This window comes from Meleagris gallopavo, chromosome 1 (assembly GCF_000146605.3).
Source record: "Meleagris gallopavo isolate NT-WF06-2002-E0010 breed Aviagen turkey brand Nicholas breeding stock chromosome 1, Turkey_5.1, whole genome shotgun sequence".
Classification (NCBI taxonomy): Eukaryota; Metazoa; Chordata; class Aves; order Galliformes; family Phasianidae; genus Meleagris; species Meleagris gallopavo.
In genome coordinates, this window is record NC_015011.2 from 169,511,603 (window position 1) to 169,521,810 (window position 10,208).

Genomic DNA, 10,208 nt, shown 5'->3' on the forward strand with positions numbered 1-10,208 from the left:
AAAAGCCAACATCAGATTATACAACATTATTTTCCTACCTCCTCCTTCTCAAGAAAATTATATTAAGAACAAAAGATGAAAAATTGAAAGTATTCCCAAAGCTGTGCATAATTTCTGAAAAATTCTCAAGTTAGTGCAGCCTTAAAATTCAGTACCTCAATACTGGAGGGGTACATGGTATGAAAAATATGCAGACTCACACAAACTACTGTGTTCCATTACTTTTATAAAGCCCAGCATATTGGGCTTCAGTATTCCCATTTCCAAACTGAATACCTAAACGTTACTATCCACTTTCACTGGACATAATGCAAATGCCATTTGCAAATGCCAGAGTCAGCTGCCACCAAAATGTGTCACATCCCTCGAGAAACTGTCCTCTCCTTGCATTTATATGGCTCTATCATGTGGAGAAAAAGCTCTGGACCTACACACAAGATAAAAATACACAGCAGAAAGGTGGGCTCCAAATGAGAAGGGTCCAGTTTAGATCTCAGTGGATGCTTCAGATGGATTCACGCCTTCCTCTGCTTGAGAAAGCCTAACTGCTGACTAAATCACACATCTGAAAAAGTAGCTAAAGTGTTTTTCTTGGCTCTTTTTGGCTTGATATGGTTCTAAACCAATGAGGTTGGATAAAGAGCACAAAAAGGAAGAATGGGTTTTTTGCTAAATAAGTCAGCACCCAGTGGGACAAATCAGAAGTGAAGGGCATCCCCTCCCTTCAGTGAGGTAAAACCTGCAGCTGTGTTTCAAAGACCCGGGGAGTGCTACAGATGCTTTTCGTATCTGTTAATGACAATGGCACTTAAATGATGGCCTCACTGGTACCTATACTGGGCTAAGGGGGTTTTGTCTGGTTTTGAGCATTTGACAGCAATACACTGTTTCATCAGGGGAACCAATATAAACTAATCTGGGAAAAACATTTGTTAGCACACCTACACTGCACCTACGTGGGGCTTTCTTTAGCATGCAAGTGTCACTAACTAAAGAAAAATACGAAAAAGACAAAAGAAACTCCAACAAAACAATTGCAGGATGGGGAAATGGAGAAAAGACATGAGGAGCAGCTGAGGCCCCTGGTGTGCTCAGCCCAGAGCAGAGCAGGCTGAGGGGAGGCCTGATGGCGGCTGCAGCTCCTCACAGGGAGCGGAGGGGCAGCGCTGAGCTCTGCTCTGTGTGACAGCGACAGGGCCCGAGGGAACGGCATGGAGCTGCGTCAGGGGAGGGCAGCTGGGGGTGAGGGAAAGGGTCTGCACCAGAGGGCGGTGGGCATGGAACTGCCTGCCCAGGGCTGTGGGCACGGCCTTGAGGTACTGGAGCTCAGGGAGTGTTTGGACAGGGCTTTCAGACATTGGGATTGGATTTGGGATGGTGCTGTGTGGAGACAGGGGTTGGACTCGATGATCCTTGATCCTCTTCCACCTTGGGTTGTTCTGTGATTCTGCAACTCTGCAATTCTATGACCAAGCGTCAGAGCTCAAGGATATCAGACTGGCTGGAAAGCAGGGCCTCTGTGGTGCTGGTGGAGGCCCTGAGAGCATCTCCTCCTCTAAACAGTGTCACAACAGTGGCACGTGATCCTTTGCTGCTCCCAGATTGTGGATGGATTCTGTCACTCCAAGACATGAGGAGCTGCCATCACTTGGTGGCCCCACGGTGGCCAGGAGGGGTAGTGGGCCACCACCAAGGACTACTGGTTGCGAGAGAGAAAAGGCAGCAGAGAAACATGTCATGGAACCACGGCACTGGGGCAGGCTTCTCTCTTTTGACTGCAATTCTGCAAAGCCTCTGCTCATGTAGCTGTGACTCTGTCCCTCCAAAAGGAGCCATGGTATGCAGCTTTACTCATCCTGCATGTGGTAATCGGATAGGTTTAAGAACTTAAGCACTCTTACGGTAGCAATACTTACAAAGGTTGTGCTGAGCTGTCTGCCCATCTCAGCTTTCTTCTCTCATAAGGCTGCTCTTTGGCATGAACGTGCTGGGGCATGTTGTTAGTGATGAAGGCTGCTAATTGAGCTTGCTAATAGGGAGAGAGCTGTTAAAAACATGTCCCTCAGAGCAGCTCCCACAGGTGGTGGGGGTGTGCCACTCACCTGCATCACGTCAGTGGTGCACAAAGAAGATGGGAGCAAATGGATTTTATCCTTTCAGGCTGTTTTATTAAGCAAAGCAAAACAAAACCAATCTTGCTGTCAATTTACCAGATCCTCATTGATGTAAGGCCCCTTTCCACAGCTCTGGGAGGATAGCCAGGCTGAGGTATGGATGAGATCAGTGCTGGGAGTATTACACACATGAATATTGATCAAGGAAAACCAGACAGGGGCCAGCCTGCTGTCCTGCTCTCAATCACCAACAAATGCAAGAGAAAGGGTGGGACAAGAGGCTGCCCTGTGCATTTGCATAGGCAGATGGGTGAAGGGTGATGGTGAAAGTCTGCTTCAGGTTGTGGTTGTGGCTGTACATCCTTCGGGGATGAAGCTCAGAGGCTCCTGGCTTTCATCATGAGCATTAAGGAAAATAGTTACAATGAAAGCATAAAATGTCCCTTACAGTCATGCAACTGGCTTTCAAAATGCAGCTTAATGAAAAAACTCTGATGAATTAACTGGAAGTTGTTACCGTTCCTTGAGCATGCTGAGTGCTCACAATAAATCTTTTTCCTGAAGGAAAAAGCAAGGTTAAATCAAGCTACAAAGCCCACTGAGCATTAGATTTACAGCAATTTGAAAGGGTTATAGGTTTATTTCTTAAACAGCTGAATTATAGCTGCTTCTGGATATTGATATGTGAAGCAGGCTGACCCCTGGGCACTGTGAGGAGCTAGGGAATGAGAAGCAGTGGTGAGATGGCGCTGGTTATAGTCTTTATATGAATTTCGAAGTCACTTCCAAAGAAGTAGATGAGATAGTAGTTGAGTATACCGGCCACAGACATGAGGAACAGGAACAAAATGATACGCTTCCCAAACAAGTACCCGGGTGTGCTGGGGAGACAGGAAGAGAGGAAAGCAATTCATTATTGGGGCCACCTTACCTAAGGAGCCCTCAGCCTCCAGGCTCTGGCTGAGATCAGCAGGTGCAATCCAGGGGTTGTCACAGAGGAGGGAATTCCTGCTTTTCTGCTTGGCCCGCTGCAAGCTTGTAGATGTCATTGGAAATTTTCTGAACAGTTTGGGCCTGGATTCATCTCCTCACCTCAGTGCAGGACTTTTCTCACCAAAGTGACTATTCAGAGGGACTTGTATGTCTTTATAGCCACCAGCGACTGTGGGATGGTTTTGTTCCTCACATGCATAATTAGCTTTATTAAGATCAGAGGAGGATGTTGTGCAAATACTAGCAGAAACACACACATGCATATGTTGATGCAGGTAGTGAGGGATGGGAGCATCTTCTATGAGGAGGGGCTGAGAGATCTGGGACTGTTCACCCTGGAACAGAGGTCATGGGCACAAACTGACATACATGAGGTTCCCTATGAACACCAGGATCACTTCTGTGTTGGTTATGGACCACTGGCATAGGCTGCCCAGAATCTGTCGAGTCTCCTCCTTGGAGATCTTCCAAAGCTGCCTGAATGTTGCTCTGGGCACCCTGCTCTGGATGTTCCTGCTAGAGCAGGGGTCAGGCTAGGAGTCCTCCAGAGATCCCATCCCACCCCAGCTGTTCTGTGGTTCTGAAACACCCCAGGATTTATGAAAAGGCTCTGCAATGCCTTACCTCTGGGTCCTCTCCCCCAAGTAGCCCACAAAGTACTTCTGCCTCACAAACAAGTACATCAGGCCAGCAAAGGCGGCAGGTGCTGCACAAAGGGTAGAAGAACACATTACAAATGTCAGCTTGGGTCCCTCACATGTATTGTACCCACTCTCCCTTTTCCAAGGACTTTTTGAGTGTAATTCTTCCCTCAGTCATGCAAAACATGCACCTGGTCCCACTGAAACTCAGAAAAGAGTGTACCAGATTTCCCCACATCTCTTCGTCTGGTGATGAAACTCTTCCTTTCCAGAAAGAACAGCACACAACCCCTAGGAAAGTAGTAGTTATGCTCCTGACCTATCTTTATCCAATTGTATTGCAAGAATCCATTGAGAGGAACGCATAAATGCTCAGTGTATGTCATCAGCTCTAGGTGGGTGACAGTACCACTTTCACATGCCTGCATTCCCTAGCCCCATAGAATCAGAATCATTTGAGTTGGGACAGGAACACCTAAAGCTAGATCAGGTTGCTCAGAGCCTGGTCCAGCCTGACCTTGAATGTCTCCATTCAGTGGAATCTTGCCCATGACTCCTTTAGGGGAATTGTCTGAAGTACTGAAGTGATCTCCATCCCTCAATTAAAGTCATGAAGGGGAGTGAAAACAAGTGTTACCTTGGCTGCAGAGAAGCCCAGCGCACCAAAGCACGGCGAGAAACGTAGGGTACGTGTGCCCACAGTTTTGGCTAGAAAGGAATTTATGAGAGAGAAATCAGAATACAGGGAATATTGAAAGAAAATTAGTTTCTTTCATCCATGAACAACTGTGGAATGGATTTGGGCTGTGCAGGCTCCACAGCAGCCTCATGCAGGCACAGGGATGCTGCGTGGGCAGCAGCCAGGGAAGCGACTCCTCATGTGCCTGTGCCCCAACATGATTGCTGCCTCGCCCAGGATTTGCCTACCTGCCGCCTCATGCAGAGAATGGACTCTTTGTTCTGCCTGCTCAGGAAAGAAACCGCAAGCGAGCCCAGCAGCTGGGAAGTGCATTTGCTTCCTCTAGCATGTATAACAGAGCTGCACGCTTTGTCGGCTTAGCAAATCCTTGTGCTTAAGTCATATTAATCAAGCAATGAGCATTGAGAGCTGTGTGAAGCCAACAAAAGGAGAACTGCACAGCAAAAAGGAGTGTCTGGAAAGGTTAACCTGTCTCCTTGCACATGCACAGGAATCATTTCTGACTCCCTCCTTCAGCCTGGAATGCACTTCCAGAGGGAGATGTGCTTTTGCAGAGGTCACACACCTGTGAAGGGCAGCATTTTGCTGTTCTCTGCCTTTTTGAGCATATTGCCAGTACTTCATGGGTAATAAAAATATTTTATGTTCTTTTCTCTTCTGGGTTGGAATTAATTTTCCCCTCTGCTCCCTCTGAAGGAATGTTGAAGACAAGATGCAGCAAATGCAGTGGGGAAGCAGAGAGCCGGGACTTGTTCAGAGCTCTGCCACTACATCTCAAGTCAGAGTTGCTTCCCCCTGGAGCTGCAGTGTGAATGGAACAATGGCTGTGCCCATGTCACACTTCCAGTTTTAGGTGCGATTTGGAGAGTTGGATCCCAGATACAGGACATAGAGAACATCAGGTCTGCACGTCCTGTGCTCAGCAGCAAATGCACTGGAGAACTACAGGTCTAACCTCTGCCACAGCGCACACAGCAATGGGATTGCAGAGCAAAGCCTTGGAGCCCAACTTTGGACCCCTTAAGAGTTTTGATTAAGCTGTAAGGAACAGGGCGGTGAGCCCAGGCTTGCCCCACTGGCTCTTCCTACTCACTTGGCAGTGTAGACACGTTCAAAGGCAGAGGAGCCTGGCCGCTGGATTCCTTTGCCATTGCAGTGTTTACTCTCATGCTCCAATTTGCTAGCAAAAAAAGCTGTAAAAAACAAACAAAAAACAACGCAAGCTGTTTGATCTGAAATGTAATCTGGAGATATTTCAGAAGTGCAAGCATCCTTGTGTATTCCTGGCCAGCAGCAGAATGTGCAGATGTGTGGAGGTGCAGGGTCGCCAGCACGCTCACTCTGTCAACATGGCGTAACGCAGCCCACCATGCAAGGGCATGACATGGTGTCACCCTGACATCCTCACATGTCTGCATGTTGCTGTCAGCATATCTCACCTCTAAGCATGGTTAAATCCCCCCCTGCCGCACACGTACAACCCAGTGCTATGTATTTGTTCTCCAGAGGGAAAAACCTGCTGGTGAGAGCTGCCAGAACTCATCCTCACTCTCTGACAGAGCAGAGAGAAAAGAGACTTTCTGCTCTTTCAGTGATACCCTTTTGCCAGAATGAGGACATCCAACAGGTTATATTCATTTCCCAGAAAGGCTCATTGCAACCCTAGTACTGATGACTGATGCTGTGTATCCATCGTTTGTTTCCTACTTTTAAGCAATGGTATCATGTCAGGATGTTAGCTGCTGCAAAAACACAGCATCGCAAGATAATGTATTGTATGCTTGACAAACACTTGTCTAATTACACTAAAACAGAGACCGTCAATCATGTGTCTAAATGCACCTGGCAGAGTTCTGACAGCCTACAGGCTACAGGCATTGTATCATCATGTATCAATCTCAGTGCAACCAAATCACCCTATGGTTTGGAATATTAGTCTAAGATGTATACCAAAGAAAACACATCAGGGAAAAAAAAAAAGAGAGGGAAAAAAAAACACACACACAAAAACCCCATACATTATTGTAGCAATATGATAACTTGATAACTGCAGGACTTCATCCCTGGAATCTGAAGGCCCATAGCTGCCACCATCCAGCAGCTCAGCCACCAAGAGCTCCCGGTGTCTTCACCCATGTGCTGACCCAACCTTTGGGTTGTTAATGGAGGACCAAGTTGCCAGCATGATGTTTTTGTCCAGTGTAAATCTCCTGTGATGGTAAACCACTTCCTGTAGGCCTTGGACTGGATGAGCTTACTGGGATACATAGCACATCCTTTCCTTTTAGCGTGCACATGAGATCCCCTTTTAGGGGGACAGCCTTTGGAGAAAGACAACGGTAAGCTTTAAACATCTCCCTCTTGGGCAAAAATTTCTTCTCAGAAAGAGTGGTGAGGCACTGGCACAGGTTGCCCAGGAAGTGGTAGAGTCACAGTCCCTGCAGGTGTTCAAGAACCGTGTGGATGTGGCAGTGAGGAGCATGGTGGGGATGGGCTGAGAGTTGGACTAGATGATCTTAGGGGTCTTTTCCACCCTTGATGATTCTATGATTCTCTCTGCCACTGTAGGTTCTGCCACTTCCCAGGTGCAGGTGAGCTGCAGCCGAGAGTTCCATTGGGTTAAACCCAGCTATGTCCAACATGGTGCTGGCCACTGAGCACAGGAGCTTGGAGGAGCAGATGGTGACACTCCTGGCATGTAGCTTCCACTGGGCAAGGACCTGGCCATGGAAATCCAGGCATGAGCTGGATCATCATCTCTGACGTGACCTGTTGGATCCTTGGTCAAAGGGCTGAGTATTAGGGCAAAGACAAAGATGGGTTTATCATGAACACCTGCATCATGAGCAAGAGCAGGCTTTGTTTCTTCTTGTTTTGGGGACACTGAGAAGCGTTGGGGAGATAGGTGTTTTACTTACCTTACAATGAGTTACAAAGAGAAACAGATGAAAAGCACCTGCAGACATCAAGCTACCAGCATGAGAAGAGCCACCTCCAAGGGCAGCCCAGGAGGTACATCCCCTTGAGCTGAAGCTCTGCAAAAGAGCAGAGCAGAGCTGGCAGGTTCCCATTCAGTGGTGGCCTCTGCCATAGGTTTGGGCAGGCAGCACAGCAGTGTTGAGCTCCTGTTAGGCTGATGCTGGGGAAAGGAGAGACTACTGTGTTAACTTGCAACGCTGTGGTTATATTTCTCACTCTTTTCCTCCAAACCTTGAGTCAAGGATGTGGTTTCACAACCTAGTGCGGATGGGTGAACTGAACAGGGAGGTACAAAGGAGGGGAGGTGGCCAAGAGATTAAGTGGGCTCAGCTGCACCTGGGATCAATGCCCCACGGCTCCAAGGCTTCTTCAGCTGCTATGACCTTGATCCATTGTGGTCTGGTACTTGGGAGTATGTAGCAAGGGCCTTGGGGCGATGATCCAGATGGAGATAATGCACCTTTGGTTTCAGGTCTATTTTCGATGGGCCATTCCCATGAACTGGCTCCAAGTGTGGCCATGTAAGGGGGGAAGTCTTGTTGTTTCTTGAGTCCACACAAACTGAACAGCGTGCTGATGCTACAGCTGAGTGCGTGCTGGCAGTCATGTAGGGCTGCCCCTTCCATCCGCTTCACATCACTTCCTCTGTCCTGATCTGCTCAGTTTGCCCTGAAGGCTGCTTGGTTACAACATTGCAGTAATGCAAGAATAACACCAAAGCTCTGTGTGTGACTCAGCAGCACCCGGTTGCTCAGTTACTCTGCAGGATGTGGAGATTCCCAGTGCAAGTGAGGTGATGTCAATGAGACAGGCAGCAATGCAGCCTGCATGCAGCTTTGGAACAGCAGCATTCACCAGAATTGCTTTATAATCCTGCATCAGGTGCAGACAAACATACAAACCCAAATTTACATCATTACTGGCTCCAAGTACTTAAAGACAGTCAGCAGATGCCTCACTGAGTTATAGCAGGAGTTTAGTACAACTGTTATCCTTTGACAAGCATTTCTACTGCCCTAATTACTGTATATGTGACATACAATATGCATAATGTACAACATGTGTGTCATGGAGATCTTTCCAGACAGAAAGCTTGGGAGAAAGAAATCAAGTGCTACAAGCTTCGAAATCATAGTTCAGGGCTGTATGCCACCCTTATTCGTCACACAGAGCTCTCTGCAACATGGCTGGCCCACAGCAGTGGGGTCAGTGATTTCACAGAGGGACTTCCATGAAAGCAAAGTGCATGTCAGGCTGGAAGGCAAGTGCTTGAGTTTCAGAGTGTATTGGGTTTACATGGCTAGGTTTGGTAGCAGGGGGGCTGCAAGATGAGGCCCTGGGATGAAGCTGCAACCTGTGGAGAGCAGCCAGCAGTGGAGCAGGTCCTGAAAGGTGGGCCCTGTGGTATGGAGCTGTGATTGGAGAGCTGTAGCCTGTGGGAAGTCCACATGGAATTAGATTGGGAAGGATGGCATCCATAGGAGGCATCCCATATGGAGTGGGGGCAGAGAGCGACCATGAAAGAGCGGCAGATACAGGCATTATGGATTGACCACAGCCTCATTCCCTGTGCTACTCAGAGGAGAAGGTAGAGGAGGGTAGAAGGAGGAAGATGTTTGTGCTCTGATCCCAGCACACCTTATGCTGCTTCACTATCTGCTGTGCATTTACCACTAAAGAGGACTGTGCTGAATAGCACAGTAGTTAGTGTCTACCTCAGGATTTCACCCATCTTCACACTTTGCTGCTCTGGGCTGAGCCCCCACCACTTCCCCTCCCTGCAACACAGCCCATTTCCAGGCATGAACCATGAGGTCTGCACTCACTGGGATTTCAAGCATTTCTGTCAGTTACTCACCAAGCTTCTTGAGCCTGGGTAACCACAGTGCATCCGGGGCAAAACCCACTCCCTTGTCTGGATGATGAGCAGCATTTTCTACTAGAATGATTAAGTATGGTAGAAGAAGGTTGATCAAGTTAAAAACAGATTTGTGCAGAAGAGAAGCTTGCAGTTTTATTTTAAAAGCTCCAAGGAACAGTACTGAGGGTAGGGGTCTGAATGAGAGCAAGAAATGAAACTTCCCCACTGCAGAAAATGCTGCATTCTTGAGGCTGCAGATAATGCAATCTAGTCACGCTAGAGGATCTGGACAGCTAGGTGATCCCATATCACCCAAACACACTTCTCAGTGCTCAGTGCCATTTTATGGCCTTCACCTGGCTCTGTGCAGAGCTCCAGGCCCTTGCTGCTGCCAACCAAAAAGCAGCACTGGGGCTTTAGAGATGGTCCCAGTTATCGGATCTAAGTGCACATTGTCTCCAGCAGCTCCAACACATCACCCTGACATGCATATGACTGACACACAGCAGGGCTGACAAGCCATAGAAACAACAGCATGTCAGGCAGTGTGCTGAGAGCATTGCTAAAGCCAAATGCCTGCCCAGGATGCCTGCACACACACACACAGCCAGAGCTTATCTAACGAACACCAGATAGTTCTCCCCTCCCATGTACACGGATTTCTGCCTCACCGTTCTGGATGACGCTGATCAAGGTGACAATGGCAAGCAGGACGACGCTCCCCAGGGTCTCCTGATCCATTTTGTGAGCAGGCAGTGGGCAGACAGTGCAGCTGCGGCAGCAGCTCAGCCCTGTGAGTGCAGAAGGAGGAAGTGAGGGTCTGAGTTATCTCAGATCGTGAAACACTTCCTACAGCCCTGTGGGAGCACAGCAGCACCCCATACTTGGGTGCCTGCCAGCTCAGCGCAGCCACAGCATAT

At 48.3% G+C, this 10,208-nt stretch overlaps 1 protein-coding gene across 1 annotated transcript; it reads right to left on the reverse strand.

Annotated features, from left to right (window-relative positions):
• Positions 1-2,125: 2,125 nt before the first annotated feature.
• On the reverse strand, positions 2,126-10,103 carry ALOX5AP (arachidonate 5-lipoxygenase activating protein). The gene is made up of 5 exons (XM_003203398.4): positions 9,960-10,103; positions 5,542-5,641; positions 4,386-4,456; positions 3,732-3,813; positions 2,126-2,995 (listed from the first exon to the last, which is right to left on the reverse strand). Exons 1-5 carry the CDS (start codon positions 10,027-10,029, stop codon positions 2,833-2,835), a joined length of 486 nt encoding a protein of 161 aa, XP_003203446.1. The 5' UTR covers positions 10,030-10,103; the 3' UTR covers positions 2,126-2,832.
• Between the last annotated feature and the right edge of the window lie 105 nt (positions 10,104-10,208).

What these genes read in the sequence shown, in the direction of transcription:
- ALOX5AP (XM_003203398.4), bottom strand. Translation starts at nt 10,029, where the DNA reads ATGGATCAGGAGACCCTGGGGAGCGTCGTCCTGCTTGCCATTGTCACC. An exon ending in GATCAGCGTCATCCAGAACG is followed by an intron (nt 5,642 to 9,959) that starts GTGAGGCAGAAA and finishes TGTTTTTTACAG; the next exon opens with CTTTTTTTGCTAGCAAATTG. An exon ending in GAACGTGTCTACACTGCCAA is followed by an intron (nt 4,457 to 5,541) that starts GTGAGTAGGAAG and finishes ATTCCTTTCTAG; the next exon opens with CCAAAACTGTGGGCACACGT.